The sequence below is a fragment of the Platalea leucorodia genome (assembly GCF_965183815.1).
Source record: "Platalea leucorodia genome assembly, chromosome: 13".
NCBI classification, from domain to species: Eukaryota; Metazoa; Chordata; class Aves; order Pelecaniformes; family Threskiornithidae; genus Platalea; species Platalea leucorodia.
Window position 1 is genome coordinate 9380985 of NC_138835.1, and position 16278 is coordinate 9397262.

The window sequence follows — 16278 nt, forward strand, 5'->3', positions numbered from 1 at the left end:
ATGGCATGTATTAAAACATTTGGGTAGATTAGTATGTGGCTGTTTGGAGGTCTGTTTAAGACTCACAAGCTTTGTAAGACTTTTTCAAGACCCCTTGTTTTTTCCAGCAGTTCGGTGTTTCTATTGCCTTTGGCACTAGACTCCTTCAGTTTGGCCTGATACTTTTGCACTCTACATATGCCAGCCCTTAGCTAGCTACCGTATTCACATTCTGTGCTTTTGGGGAAGATTAAAAGTGAGGAAGTACCTCTGCCCCCCCAGGGTATAATCCCTGTATTTATGAGATTTGGAGACATTGGCCTACACAGCAGAGGTTACAGGTTGGAAGACAGATTTGAACTCGGCTTTGTCGGGGGTCCTTATCTGATTTATTTCTAGCCTAAAGGGAGAGCTGAATTTGAGACGTGTCCAGATGCTTTTTCTCAGGGGCAGTTGTAATGTAGCTCAGCACTGTTATACAGACACTCTGGCTAGCAAAACCCTCTGTTTAAACAACGGCATTTATAAACTTTTCTTACAAATAAAATGTCTTGACATCCTACTTATGGTTGTCTACTCAGAAGCGTGAAATGAGCTGTAAGATTTCTCGGTTGCTATAAAAAATATATGTGCAGGTGTGTACCATGAGGTATTTTGTCGACATTATTTCAAAGTAAGAAAGATAACGCCTTTAATGGTGCTTTCCTAACATTATTTAGATTCACATCATTCTTATAAGAGGGAACTGTGAAAATGTGCTTGTGAATTGCTTTCGAATGTAGCTCCGCGTTACAGCAGAACGTGACACGGTCAGTGGCCTTGAGGACTGAGCTTTGTGCAGTTAAAAAAAACAAACGACCCATGAGAATTTTTAAATGCTTGTGGCTATGTGCAAGTGAGGTCCAATTCATCTCTCATTTTGACTAATTTGCAACAGTGTATCTTCTTGAAGTCCAGAATTATATTTTATTTATAAAAACACATGTGGCAACAGAATCAAGTCTAGGCAATTTAAGCAATTTCGTTCTTTCACCAACTGGGTTTTGGGGGTCTCTATATTTCCAACTTAATTCTTCACACCTGGGGTTCAGTACCACGGATTTGTACTTCAGGAGTCTTCTCATCATTTTCCACTTTCTGTTCCCTGTCAAGGGTCTGCCTGTTTTTTTTTATTTCATACCTATATGCTTCAAAGGCTTTCAGTCCCATGCTGTGCAGGCTTTAGGAGTCCTGTAAAATTAGACAAACTTTTCCTGCACTTTCTTCCTCCCTTTTACTCATGAACTAACTCTCCCAGGTTAGAGACCTGAAGAATAGATCCTGGGAATCTGGCTTAGCCTTGATGAGGGATGTGGTCAATAACCACGAGGCTATTCCTTTTATTTCTTCCTTTCACAGCTTGTTGTGCAATCGCATTTTTCAGTAAGTTGCATGTTTTTTTCAGTCTAATGATCCTTTTGATGGGGTGACTGTTCACAGACTTACAAGCATCTGAAAACTAGAGGAAAGAATGGAAAATATTTTGAAACTTCAGCTGTGTTGTGCTGCAAGTACAGTCTCTGATTAAGGGTGTCAGGGAGGCATCCTTTCAAAGCAAGAGAACGTAAGTGCTGTACAGTTTGATTAAAAGGTGATTAAGATGCACCTAAATTTTTCCATGTAACAGATTTCTATTGATACTACTGAAGCTATGGAGTCATGTGGACTTTGATGCACTGAGATACAAAATACCTAGCCATGCCCAACACCTCTTTTGACAAACTAGGTAGCTTGCAAAGCAGGTAGCTGTTTGGCTCAACTTTATCATTTTCACGTCTTGTTCTAAAATGTTTTGCCTGTTTTTCACAGACGTATTCATGAGCTTTGCACAGCCTGTAGAGCAGGCAAAGAAATGGGAGTCTTAGACCTCAGCCCAGGGAACTGACTGAGCAGCTGCTAATGAAACGGTCAGGTCTCACTGCAGGATCTCTGCTTGTGGAAATCCATTACAACTTGTGTTACTGCTTTGGTAGATAATGATACCTAAAGCATAGTCACTTACAGTAATTCCCTGTACTTGCAGACTAGCCCAGAATTAGCAAAACACTCTCAAATCTCACCCCTCTCGGGAAGTATAGTTCAACCATTCAGTTCTTTATATGCAGTCTGGAAGAGCATTGAGTTAAGCTGCTTTCCAAGTTAGTGGCAGAGCCAGGAAAAGAGTCTTATCCTGACATTTCTGGGCTTCTAGTCTGATTGATTGTAGCCGTGCTGGTGGGATAATGTCAGGCATAGGGGTTGAGTGTGGATGTTTCTTTCCAGTATCTACTCTGACAGATTAAGAGCTCGCTGTTCTTCAGAGCACATTCTATAATGTAGGACAAACTTTTGCATGGAGCATCTCCATGTAGAGCTCTTTATTGGAGTTTGTACGTCTCTCTACAAATAGATAATCCAGCTTTTTATTTTACTCAGATTTACTCAGTTGTGGTGTTTACATTACACCAGCTTGAGGGGGGGACGAAGGGAATTTTTCTGTATATTAACTGTCTGGGTGATTTTCTACAGCTGCTTTGAAGGATATGTCTGTTACTTATATTGTAACTTGGATTCTATAGACATATGGCAGAGAACACAATTCTCCAGAAAGCAAAAGAGTTTGACTGATGGAAAACAGAAGAGAGCAATCCAAGAGAAATCCTGCCAGAGGAGGAGCATGAACCTGAAATTTACTGTTGAAACCAGACTTCTGCCGTGGGCTGAAGTACCACACTCAGCCAATTCTACCATTGACTTCAGTGTGGCTCTGCACAGATGCAAGGAACTGCTTTTTGGACCTGACTAAGTCTGGAGCTTAAGTATTGTTCTGGCATCCACAATGATTTGGAAATACACCGGTTGGCCTGAACTCCTTAAGCAGTGGGACAATTACAGGGTTTTTGAAAAATCAGAAATGTAGAGAGCCTGTGAATTGAGGCTATTCTGGCTTTTGCATAGTGTGTTTGTAAAATCAATCAGAAATTGAAGAGGGCATGAGAGATTTCATTTTAGACTATTCAGTCCCGTATTAATTGTATTGCGGATGGCAACAGAGGAAACGTGTATAGCAGACAAGTCTTTTTTTTCTATTTAATCTACTGTCTGTTGTTCTGACTTTCCACTTTCATGCATAGCACTTGCAGCAGCACAAGTCTAAGCCTGAACTGCCAAGGAGGTTTTGACTCATCTGTTTTTCTGTTTATTTCAGAAGCCGATAGACTTACTGACTGTCAATCATGTCGGTCAAACTCACATTTGTCTCTCCTGGTGATGGAGGTGGTATCAGCAGGAGTTGTTCCTTCACTGGATTCAGCACTGTGCAAAGCAGAAAATTAGCGTAAGTAACACGAAAAGAAAAGCACCTGATCATTTGGGCAACAGACATTAGGTACTGTGAATGTATTTTTTAACCTAAGGCATCTATGTGTGGAAGTTGTTCCTTATTTTTTATCTTAAAACTGTTGAGCATTGTCATGGTTCACTGATAAATAGCTATACTTCACACCATACTATCTTTCTACTACACATACACACTGTACTTCAGAGATGGCTGGATTTCAGAAGTTATGTGTCAGACTGTTAATAGCGTCCATTTCTTCTAGAAAAATGAAGGGCTGCGACCCTTCCTTCTAGCAGCCTAGTAGTAACTGATGTCTTCTGGAGTTATTTAAGCAGAGCAGCATTACATGAGAGGAAGGGCTGCCTTCTGGCAATGCCACAAATGAGAGAAAGGGAGGAATACAAGCAGGCCAAGGCGGCCACTGCAAATTTGCTGCGATCAGTAACAGGTCTATAGTATAGCCAAGGTTGCAGTCCAGTCTTCCAGTCCTCAGTTGAGCCCCATAATTGCACCTGCACTGCCCCATCCTGCACTGTGTTTCCCTTTTGCTTATCATAAATTGTTGTGTAGCATTGCTCTTTGTAGATAGTCGTGCAGCTTTTCCACTAGCTCTTGTTCTTTTTCTGAATGTAGTGATTCCTGTACATCCTGTCGAGTGCTTTTAGAAGATATGATATATAAATGGAAAATTAATATAATCTCTGACTGCCAATGCATGCTAGAATAATAACAAAGAAGTGAATCATTTAGCAGTATCATATAGAAGTACTGGAAAGTATGCCTCTAAAAGTATTGTACTCAAAAAAATCCTATTGTGTATCAGTAAAACACCCGACTCATGTCATAAAATGTATTTTCGAAGAACCAAATGACTGAATTAACCTTTTAGTTAAACACAGCATGGTAAAGTATGAGCAAAAATTAAATTCCAGCATGATTGTGATGTAATCAGTAAGTCTTCACATTTGAATAAATTAATTCGTTGTGGAAGCTGAAAAATAATATTATACCTAGAAAAGATCGGACATCTAAAATCACACCAACTGCTAAGATCTTGAGAAAAACACTGTCAGAAAATTATATAAACAGACTTGAGCTCAAGTACATAGTGGGAGTTCTAGCAGGGAAAGGATCTACCAGGAAAAGTGTTGAATAGCTGTTTCTCCAACAAAGGCACAGTCCGGCAGGGTAAGAATGCTCCAAACAGAAGAGTTCATATATCCCTTAAGATTATTCTGTTACTTTTAGCTGCAAAGGTTTTCTAACCAAATGCCTCTCTCTATGCATTTTTTATGATGTTGCTTTTCATTATTTAAGTGTTTAGACAGACAGTCACATTCAGGAATCACCGCAATAAGGAAAATTTGCTTACTAGAAACTCAGTCACAGCCCAGTGAACACCCGAGAGCCTTCCCCAGCATAGTGAAGAAATTTTTTAATCACCCTTCCCTAACTTATCTCTCCCTTAGGCACTGTTGCAAAACACAGCAGGAGATTGCAGGGGCCCTGTGCAAGGTCTATCCAAAGGATGACACACAAATCAGGTCCACATGGAGATTCTTAAGCAGATGCTAAATATACTTTTGCATTTCTTTAGCAACTTCCTTCTGAGGCTCTCAGTCAGGCACACTATTGCATTTTTCCTCACGATGGTCTCCACAGGAAGTAAATATTATTACTGTTATCTGTAAAGTGGGAAATCTGATACTTAAATTATTAAGTTCACAAGGGAAAGCAGCAACACAGCATCTAGCTTTTAGCTACTGTCCCTGAAGGCCCATGTCAGCCACTTAACTTCCCTATGAAATGTATGAAAATGGGATTCTTAACATCAGTGCACTGACTACATATGGGCTATGTCAGTCAGTAGGAGATACTAAGGCAAATGGTAAGTTTTAAATCCCAACCTATCCGTATGCAGTGCTTAGGTGCTATACTTTAGCTGAAGGGAAATAATTTCCTGAATTTAGGATTTGCAGTCCAAAACTCTGATGGTAAATATCAAAGTCCTTTCCTTTCAAAAAATAAACAAAACCCAGGAGTAATTTGGGCTTTTTAATTTCAAATTATCTTATATCTTCCATATGGTATCTTGCTAATTAGAGTACTCATCTAAAGCATGGAACTGGATGCTATTTCCTTCTTTGCATGAAAGAATTTTAAGTGATGATCCTTCTAGGAGACTCTTTAAACTGCTGTTATTGGCTTGACTGTCCCTTCCAGTGTTATTGCTGTTGAAACCCTCTCACTTTGCATGGAATACTCAAAGATTCATTATCTTACGAAAGAAAATAATATTAATGTCAGTTTCTAATTTAAGAGTTATGTTCCTCATTATAGGTAACCTGAGTTCCAAGTGGTTTGGTTAATTAATACTTTACATTAAGTCATCATAAAAAATGAAGATAATCATTGGGGTGAAGAAATTAAATATCCAGTAATGTTTGGCAACACCTAATTTTATCAGATTTTTTGCAGATTATATGTTAAAAAATGGAGATAAGTGGAAATTTAGCACCAGAATAATTAGTTACTCAAAGGTTTCTATAATAGGACTGGGGACAGCTCTCAGGTGTGCTGGGCCTAGGATTTAATCACCAAGCTCAATTATCTCCTTAGGCCTCCAGTCACATGCCTAGAACTTAAAACAGCCAGTGGCTAAGTATTAAGCTTGTTCAAGTTCATCATTTCTCCAGGTGAGCTGAATTTAGAATAGAGATTGTAGAGAAGATGGAAAGCTTCTCTGAGAGCAAGCAGTTGGCTTGGCTTGGTGGAATGGGAAACTTTTTTAGATAATGTTGTTTTAGAGGCTTGACTTTCAGGGAGTATTAACAAAACTATATACAAATAACTAAGACTTAGAGGAGTATATAGATAGAGGTAAGCTAGGCAGGAATCTGGCAATGTGAAAGAACCATTTGCAGAGAGCTCATTTTCTGGTTTAAATGTTGTAGATATATAACTAATGGCTCAAGGTGTTCTAACTCTTTAGGTTAGCACAAAAAATCCTGTCTGGGGGGACTTCTGTTAGAAATAATATTTAATTTTGTTTTTGCAGTTGCTCTTAAAAGTAAGTGAGGTGCTAGACACTGAAAAAACACCTCGATAATGATATCTTGTATGCAGTCTGGGCTTGGTAGCTTGCTTTTCTAAAACGTGGTAGGGCTCTAAGCCATCATTTAAATGGATGGTGAATGAAGGCAAAGAAATATCTATTTCTAAAGGCTTTTTATGTTAGCTTTATCGGTTAGACCTTGAGCAGATCAAAAGTTTGTTGCCTCATTTTCCTGAATTGCAGGTGAGAGTCAGAATGGGAGTGTCCTTGTCCTGCAGCGTGGCTTACTGGACTAGTTCTGTAGTTGACCCAACAACTGGTGTGAACGTGCGCACAGAAACAGGGCTGTAGCTAGCTGCCATGCGTGTCTGTTAAGACAGTTGCTAGCAGTGTGAACATTAATTTGTTATCAAGCTGTTATAAAAATGAGCTTTTCTTTTTCTTGCTCAGTGCCCCCCACCTTCCCAAAGAAGTGGAGACCTGCACAATTTTTCTTTATTTGAAAAGGATAAAAGAGAACTACTAGGCTTCTCAGAGTCTGCGTCAAGCTTGGAGAAGGAGATGTTTCTTACTGAAATTATTATTGTTAAGTCACAAAAAACTTGCAGTTTTTTGCAATAGGTATTTAGGCCTGGGCCTTAACTTTCTAATGTTATCTGTGAAAGTATTCTCAGCGTGTCCAAGAGCTTTGTTCTTTTGAGTAAAAGTATATGGGGTTGGGCATATAACTTGCAGCCTGGAAGCTTTGTGGGTTAGGCATCTCTGTTCTCCCAGGTGATGGGGTTTGCATCTTTCCTATATTTCTTTTCTCTTTCTACAGAAAGTCTCTCAGCAGAAGTTCAGTGAGATCAAGAATGTCACTGAAATCCCCCAAGGCTTACAATTCCCTGCAGAAGGGGGCAGTCATCTGGGATCCAAAGCCACTGCACGTGAAGAAAATTTTTGAAGCTTTGAAGAAAGGACTTAAGTAAGGACTCTTTAAATATTGTAATTTGCCTTACCTAGTCATGCTGCTTAAGTCTGTGTATCACTGTCTCCCATCTGGCATCTCTAAACATATGTAGTGACTTTCCCAGACACTAGCTTGTGACCTTGTAAAACAAGTTTCATTCACTCTCAGGCAGTCTGCTTGCAAACAAAGTGCTCTGATGTTTTTGTTTGTTCCTAGTTTGACTTTTTAGAGAAGTGGAACAATGACAGGTAGAACTCTGTGGGGAGATTCTCCATCTCTTGGGGAGCAGCTAAGCTCTCCTGAGGAAGGGAGGCTTTCAGAGCATGCAGGGTGGTAGGCAGGAAGACTGCAGACCAAGGAGAGACTTGGATAGGGATGGGACAGCCAGACCTGGGGGGTGATTGGCAGAAAGTTTCTGGAGAGGGAGCTGTGTGGAGTTTGCTTTGACTCAAAAAGCTGACTTAAAACCAAGTCTGAAAGCGAGGGTGTGCCCTGCAAGGACACAGTGGGGAGGCTGGTTAGTAAACCATTTCTATTCTCTCTATGCTAATTAGAGAGCACTTAAAGTAAAGAGTTAGATAGTCTAGTGCGTTTTTTTGTTTTCTGGTTTGTTTTTTTTCTTTTCTTTTAATAGAATTAAACTCTGGACTTCAAAAGTCCTCTTTCATCTCTGGGTGGTGTGTTGTAAGGGAAAGGTCTAAGTAGATCCACCTGAAAACTTCAGCTGGCTTGAGGTGATGAAACAGAGCTGTAGTATAACTCCCATCTTCTTATGGCAATGTAGGTAATGCTATCTTCCTTTAAATGTAGCATTATTTCAGAGTCTTTATTATGGTTGACTGCATAGTCAATGTTGCATCAGTACAGACTTGAGTGAAAAGGCTAAAGACCAATTTTGTCCATATTGTCTCTGTCTGGCAGATGTGGGGTGTATGCAGCAGACATAATAGAGATCAAAGGATGGGCTGGCAATCTGAATTTAGGGTATTCTGGCTTTGAGGAAGCTGTCAGTTATCGCACAGAAACACTGATACTACTGAATACTGAAATGGCAATAAAACATGGATGAGCTTGTTCTCTTGGTATCATAGACCAGAAAGGAAGTAGTGGTAAGTGCTGTTTGCCTCCATCAGTGATTGAAACAGATTGTCCTGGTTTTGGCTGGGATAGAGTTAATTTTCTTCCTAGTAGTTGGTATCGTGCTGTGTTTTGGATTTAGTATGAGAATAAAGTTGATGATAACACACGGATGCTTTAGTTGTTGCTAAGCAGTGCTTACAGTAAGTCAAGGACTTTTCAGCTTCCCAGGCTCTGCCCGGTGCACAAGAAGCTGGGAGGGGGCACAGCCAGGACAGCTGACCCAGACTGGCCAAAGGGCTATTCCATACCGTATGGCATCATGCCCAGTATATAAACTGGGGGGAGTTGGCTGGGGGGCAGCGATCGCTGCTCGGGGGTGGGATGGGCAGGGCATCGGTCAGCGGGTGCACAATTACATTGTGCATCGCTTGTTTTGTATATTTTTATTATTATTATTTCCTCTTCCTCTGCTGTCCTATTAAACTGTCTTTATCTCACCCCATGGGTTTTACTTTTTTCCCTGATTCTCTGGCCAATCCCACTGTGGGGGGGAGGGCAGGTGAGCGGCTGTGTGGTGCTTAATTGCCGACTAGGGTTAAACCACAACACTGATCAACCTTTAACTGAGTCCTCAAATCTTATTATATAAAAATACATCTTAAATCATTACAGTTGATGGTGATGGGCCTAGTCTAATATCATAGGAGCTTCATTTATACCCTGAAGCTACTATCAGAAGGTAAAATACATTTCCTTGGATTTGTAAACCCTGTAGCTCTTTCTGCTGGCACCCTACTAACTAACAGTTTGTTCATGTATGTTGTTGCTGTCCTCGGAATTTTGCTACTGTATTAATTCTGATGACAGTTTGTTTTCTTAAGCAAAGAACATAAAACACACTGTAATAATACATTGTAAACTCAGATGTGTCACACTTTTGTTCCAACAAAAGACTATAAAGTCTTAGCCTTAAAAGTATCAGTCAATGTCTTTATTAGTGGATTTAGATTTAAAACAAATAACAAACCCAAATGTTTTTGCAGAGTTTAGAATTTATCAGAGCTTAGGGAGGAGAAACCATAAAGTGGCTCAGAATTTGTTCCCAGTTCTGCAGGGAATGCCATATGATCAGACTCCTGCCAAAACTGAGCAGCTAACTAATTGACTAAAGTAACCTACAGAAAACAACTGTATCAAATAGCAATGCAAAGTCCAAATTTTAAGTAGATGCAGACTGAGTCCACTTGGTGCTGGAGTGACTTGAATTTTTAGTACAGAACATGTTTTACGTGCCTGTTTCTTTATAGCTATAGCAAATAACTCTTTATTCTGTTAACCATCTGGGTACCATTCCATGAAGCTGGCAATACTAACGTACTTAAATCTAAAAGTGATGAAGCTCTACTAAAAGGAAAGTGAACTCTTTTCTGCCACCAGCCTTGGCTGCTTCTGCACTGAGCTGTTAATAGGCAAGTGTAAGGAGGAGACAGCTGAATGCTGGAGCCACTGGGTGTCTTGGGGGAACTGGTTTTGTAACAGTAAGAAAATGAAATGCATCAAAGCAAACGTGAAGTGCAGCTGTCTAAAATGAAGTTATTTTGACTGCTCAGAAACTGTCTTATAATGTAGTATTTACCAAGTTACTCTTGTTCCCTTTTAAGCATAAGAGGAAAAAGTTACCTAAGTCTGCTCTGTATTAAAAGCAAAGTTGGAAGAAGATGGTCTCAGCAGAAATAGTTTAAGGCCCTGTGGGAACTCCTAAGGGACAACGCTTGCATGCAAGCAACTCTATGGAAGCCAACTGGCATCAAGTTCTTCACACCTTGCAAAACAGTTCTCGTTCTGGAAAAAGTAATGGTCACATTAAGAAATTGTCTGGCATACTAAAAAGTGGTATTCAGTTCTGTGTGCAAAAACACGGGATGACATGTGCCCTGCCTTACATGTGGAGTACTTCTATGAGCTTGGGTTTGTGTCGCAATTCTTTGGCTTTGTAAGATGGAGTTGGTTGATGAATTCTTACTTCTCAGTAACTGTAAGAAGAGACTTGCTCAACAAATGAACTGATCTTCTACCTTACAGAAATGGTTCCAGAAGGCCAAACAGGAGTAGTTAGAGAAATCTGAAAAGGAGATCTGTGAGCTGGGTTATGTGTGTGTTAGAACTTGCTACTCTCCTACATCCTTCCTTTCCTCTTGTCTTTGGTAGTACTTCCAGCTCTACCGCCTTGTTTTGTTTTGCCTCACATTCCTGGAATAAAGCCTATCTTTCACTTGAATGATCTGTTTTAGATGAAGGGAAACAAGAAATAGTGAATGTCTGAGTGTAGTGTGTGCACGTCTACATGTATATACCTTATGCTGCAGTGGCAGCCTTCTTGAATTGCACTGTAGCATTCCACATCTTGGAGTAAAGAGGATTCAGGAGGATTCCTAATGTACAGCATCTTTAAATGTTAGGTAACAGTAATCAGCATCTTCTGGCACTCATTGTGTACAGATGCTTGTCTAGGAGTGACTTTGCATTTAGGACAAATATTTGTCTATAGAGACCACTCTCATCTGTTGACCCATGTCCCTCTATATAGCCATTCACATCTCTGGAGAGTAAACCAGGCGAAGTCTTCTGTAATATTCTGCTGAAAAATTCTTTGGGGAGGTGTTGTAATGAATGTACCAGAAGATCGTAACACTGGGTTTTCTTCCTCTCCAGTGAATACTTAGAAGCACATCAGGCTGAATTGGATTATCTCTCTGGTCGACACAAAGATACAAAAAGGAACTCCAGATTGGTAAGATGCTTTTAATGTTAAATACTTAAATGACTTTAAAAATGAAGTCACAAAAGTAGATGCTCTCTCACATCTGGGACTCCCAGGGGTTTTCCAGTTGAAGCACTGAGGTGAAGTCCAGCAAGGCATCACAACCAGAAATTTACCGAGCAGGCTAGCTCTAGATGTGAGAATTAAACTTGGGATTTCTCATTTTTCAATATCCAGCAGTGTTCTTCAGATAGTGTTCCTTTACTGGGATGGTATCTCCTTGTGTCTGTTCAGTGATCAGTGTTTGTACCTGACTCTGTATGGACAGAAATGGTGATAAAGATCGGGCTTCGTTTTCCATAGTTGGTGCCTGTGTCCTTGTAACCTAGATTCTGTCATGTTCACAACTCCCTAAAGTACTTTCAGCAACAGTGCTAATGTAAAGACAACTCACAGATCCAACTTTGCCTTTCATTTGGGCAATGATAGCTAGATTGAAAAAAAAAAAATATAAATCAGGAACTTCCATGTACCATGGCCAATGTTGTTACAGCTGGTGGTGAGACCCTTACTGTCTTATTTCAAGCATCTGCAAAAACAAACCAACCAACTATGCACAGAAAATGAAACTATTAAAAATGTTGGACTGTCTCCTTGTAGTAAACAATGCATCTTAATTTAGTGTAACTTAAGATATACGTAGTGAGTCTTGCAGTAAATACGAAAGTATCATTTATATGTACAAATATACATGCTTTCCTGCTCAGCCTATGCTATTTCTCTTTCAGGCTTTCTACTATGACCTGGATAAGGTAAGGCTATTGAGGATGAGAGGAAACACTGCAAATAGAGAAAAATGAATGATGTGCCTACTGTGTTACTTAAGGCATGTTTAGGAAATAATTTCTCAAGTCCTCCTCTCTCTCCCCTTTTCAAAAGCAAATCCGCTCTGTGGAGAGATACATCAGAAAACTGGAGTTTCACATAAGCAAGGTAAGGGGTTTTAGATCTTGTACATGTAAGGCTTACGCTGCTATATAAGCAAGCTATCTAAATAGAAAATACTTTGATTTAATTCATCTGAAGGGGAATAATGCTGGGTACTTTCCGAAAGCTGTAACCACTCTTCTTACAGAAGGAGGGGATTTTTATTTATTTATTTTCTTGAATGGTTCTATTCAGGCTGAATGTTGGGCGCAACCCAACCTGAGTTTTCCTGTGAAGCCAGTTTGCATGCTCTGCCAGTTTGTTCAGAAAATGCTGCTGTGGGAAGACTTACACGTTCTCCCCCCCTTCCCACAAGAGGCCAAATGGGAAGTTCTGTAGAGTGCATGTCTGCTGTCTGCCATCTGCTTCTAAAGGAATGAAATCTCTCCTCTGACGTAGCTAAAGGTGTAGGTGTTTTAATTTGTATTGAGGGAATCGGTTTCCTGCTGCCCAAGTAATTTTTCCCTGAACAAAGTGTTACTCTACTCCTTGTCGTCTAGTCTGATAACACAGAATGAATTGTTTCTCAATATCCCATGCTTTTTTTCAGGAATGTGTACAGACTGTTGCACTCTGATCAGCCTGTAAAATGCAGGAGTTGACTCGTTCTGTAATACTATGATAGTGGGATTTGTTTGGGTTTTTTTTCAGGAAAGACTGCTGATGTTCCTTTCCAGAACTTATTAAAACTGTCGGTTAATTCTTGTTCATTCTTCCCCCCTTCTCCCTCCCCCCCCCCCCCCCCCCCCCAAATCTTAAAGGTAGAAGAACTCTATGAAGCTTACTGTATACAGTGCAGACTACGAGATGGGGCCACTAATATGAAACATGCCTTTTCCTTGTCTCCTTCCACCAAAGCCTCCAGGGAGAGCCTAGTGGAGCTTTACAAGAACTTCCAAGAGTGCACAGAGGTAGGAAATACTACGCACATGTAACGAAGACCGGACCGTTCCTTAGCAAAAAATGTACTAGGACTTGCTGCTGGCTTTTTTTTTAACGGTGCAGGTTAAAAGCTTAACACGTGAATGAAATACAGGTACATAATGTGAACTGAAGCTTGTGAGATAAATACCTTACAGACAAAGCTCTTGAATTCTGTGCCCTTTTTTTGCCCCTACTGAGCTTGGCTTCGTGCATTCATGAAGGCAAATGAAAAATCTTTTGGATTTCTGCTTTAATACTGGGGTCCATTATGACTTCCCCTGGAAGTACTGGGATGTGAATTGAATAATGAATAAGCTATGCTATTTTTACAAAACAAGCAGTGGAAGGTAACTGACAGTGATCTGCTCAAGCAGTTCCACTCTCCTGTGGAGTGGCATCATAATTTTCTGTCTTAAAAGTAGTATGAATGGACTCTGTATCCATCTCCACTAGTGAAAATGTCAGTGTGTGTCCTTTAAAAAAAAAAAAAAGCCAAAGTCCTTTAAAGAAAATGGCAGGTATTGGGAAGGTAGCTACTCTGCGCTGCTTTTCAGTCATAATGACTGTTCAGTCTTCCTTCTAGGACATGTGCTTTATAGAAGGGGCACTGGAGGTCCATTTGGGAGAGTTCCACTTGAAGATGAAAGGTATGTTCCTTTCTCGTTTCCTTCAAGACTCACCAATTGATTTTGGGTTTCCTGTGTAGCAATCTGATCCGCTGAGAGTCCATTTATTCAATGTCAGTTGCTTCCACTGGCTTTCTGGATCAGACACTGAGCAGAATTTTGGCAAACTTCTGTTTGCTTCAGCACTGTAAAACAGATCTTCAATGGTATTTTATATGGTACAAAAGCTGACAAGCCTTCTTTCCTCAGCTCAATTAAAGTTTGCTCTTCTAAGAGTGTTTTGGGCTGGTGGCATAGCTTCTGCACAGAGTTGAGGACAAGGCGGTGTTAGCCAGATAGTCACTTTATTTATTCCAAGCTGAGGCTTTGGGGGACACTGTAAAACTCTACAAGTATTAGGAGTTTTCCTTCTCTTTTCAGGGTTGGTGGGCTTTGCACGTCTCTGCCCGGGGGACCAATATGAGGTGCAGTATACAGCAATTCATTTTGTCCTTTATTTTGCTGCTGTGAGTTTGCAGTAGAGGAACAGGACAGCAAGGGTGCAACATGTAGAAGGCGAGCAGGAAACAGATTATGATAAAACCACGTGCTGTTCTGATGAGAACAGTTCTTTGGCACATTCACTGGTCACTCTGCCCTCTGAGACTGAAGAGGGAAGAGCTGATTCCAGTGTTATGGGAGGGTTTAAAAGACGGCAGTGATTTCCTGTCAAAACCAGCCTGTCAGGTCTTTGTCTTCAAAGTTGCCCTGGAATCAAGTAATAGTTGCTGGCTGTTTCTTGGAAGATTGCCCTTGGCATGCTTTGAATGCATCTTAGTATCTTCCTGAGTTGTTGTTCTACTTCTAACAGTTCCAAATGAATTCCAGTGTGCCTTGTATTTCAGTACTGCTACACGTGCTATGCGATGTCGTTTTGCAGTTCCTCTAGAATGGGTGGGACGTGTAATTTGGCACTGAGTTAAGGTGTTAAAACCTGCAACTTGAATTCCTGCCTCCAATCTTCTAGCTTTATCCAAGTTCCTAAAGGTATAGTGATCAAAGGAATGGCTTTGCCTCTGTGGTACTGGAACAGTATGAGGCCTACGGACTGAAGGGAACGTTCTGGGATATGTTGGCCCAACATCCTTTTTTTTTCTTCGTGGTTTCTAGGTGTTTGTGCGACTGGGGCGCCAAAAATGGAGGTTGAAAGGCAAGATTGAGAGCGATGACAGCCAAACATGGGATGAGGAAGAAAAGATTTTTATACCCAGTCTCCACGAGAAGTTTGAAATCAAGGTGTGGTGTATAATGGTTGGATTGGAATCAGTGGGTTAACAGGTCTTCTGCCATACTACTTACCTGTTAGGCTACCAGGTGTTTGTCAAAATTCTTACGGAGTTTTCTTTTCCTAGCCATGTAAAAATGGCAGTTAATGTTCTGCCTACTGAATGGACATCTACTTCTGTTTTTCCTGTACTCCTGGCACTCGTAACTGTATTAGTGCATCTGCTTTCCCATGTTCTGCAGTCTGGTGTAGGTGGTTGGTGTTGTGGCTTTGTTTGGGGGGTTTTTTGTTTGTTTGTTGTTTTTGTTTTTTTCAAAAAGTCCTAGATCAGTATCTGGGACTTTCTAGGGTGAAGTCTAGATGTGGAGACAAAAAGATGTGTATGTAGATATTATTTATATCACCCATGTGGAATATGAAGTACCTGGAGTTCTGTTCTCTATTGAAAAAGAAATATGTATATGGAAAACATATCATTGCACATGTGTATGTTTTGAATGTGTAGTTCAAGTGTTCCTTTGTCTGGGTGCACTGCAGATTCTTTTGTCATGTTTTACTCCGGAGAAGCTCCATATCTGCCAAGAACCGATGGCATTTATACGCTGGTACAAACTGTCTGTACTTTATATCTTTATTTAGAGCTCTGACACTTTTTTAAAGTCCCTCAGAAGAGTTCATACCTTTAACAATAAGGGACCAGTGCTAGTGGCCTGTGATCTGTAGATGACACCTTGTGGGTACCCCTTGGGGGCAGCTTGTAGTTTTCATAGACCCTTGTGCAGCTGCCACTGGCAGCGGTTCTGGCACTTACCTAGCAGGTGGAGTTAATCCTTAAACAGCATTTTCACTGTAGTCTGGCATCTTTCGTGGGCTGGACTCTGCAGCATGACTCCTGTCAACCTGAAAGGAGCTGAGACCGAAGGCTGTGCTGGATCCTGTTCTACTAGGAGACTGTGCCAGTGCAGGGTTTCAACTTCTGGCAGCTGTGTTAAAGCAGCTATTGCAATGTTCCCCTCCTATCTGGCAGCAAGAAGTGGGTTACACAGGAGAGACGCTTTGGCATCTTGCCAGCACAGCTTTGGAAATGTGCTTATGCATTTTTTTACTGCCACTGCACAATGAAGATCAGGTGAGAGGCTAATTCAGATCCCCTTTTTCCCCATAATACTTGTAAAAACTTGAATTACTTTGTATGACAATGACAGTTTTACTCTTTTTTGTCAGCTTATGAAAGTCTACTGACTAATGTTCTCCACATCCTCCTGCTCTTTCCACTTTGCACTTAATAATCT

The 16278-nt window shown here is 40.6% G+C and overlaps 1 protein-coding gene and 1 long non-coding RNA gene across 18 annotated transcripts in view; both read left to right on the plus strand.

The window, feature by feature from the left end:
* Positions 1–16278, plus strand: part of RIPOR3 (RIPOR family member 3) — a 54564-nt gene that overhangs the window by 18760 nt on the left and 19526 nt on the right. For 7 of the 17 annotated variants that reach the window (XM_082326251.1, XM_082326245.1, XM_082326253.1 and 4 more), the window contains 9 exons: positions 3206–3334; positions 7213–7359; positions 11137–11215; positions 11974–11997; positions 12125–12178; positions 12934–13083; positions 13680–13743; positions 14143–14186; positions 14872–14997. In XM_082326251.1, the coding sequence (XP_082182377.1) occupies positions 3234–3334; positions 7213–7359; positions 11137–11215; positions 11974–11997; positions 12125–12178; positions 12934–13083; positions 13680–13743; positions 14143–14186; positions 14872–14997 (789 nt within the window). In that variant the 5' untranslated portion in view covers positions 3206–3233. Of the gene's footprint in view, positions 1–1477; positions 1583–2576; positions 2856–3205; positions 3335–7212; positions 7360–11136; positions 11216–11973; positions 11998–12124; positions 12179–12933; positions 13084–13667; positions 13744–14142; positions 14187–14871; positions 14998–16278 lie in introns of those variants that run through there. The other 10 variants (XM_082326246.1, XM_082326257.1, XM_082326244.1 and 7 more) reach the window with 6 other exon arrangements.
* Positions 8272–11130, plus strand: LOC309597155. Its single transcript, XR_014229687.1, has 3 exons — positions 8272–8453; positions 9097–9163; positions 10086–11130. It is a non-coding gene; the product is annotated as an uncharacterized lncRNA (long non-coding RNA).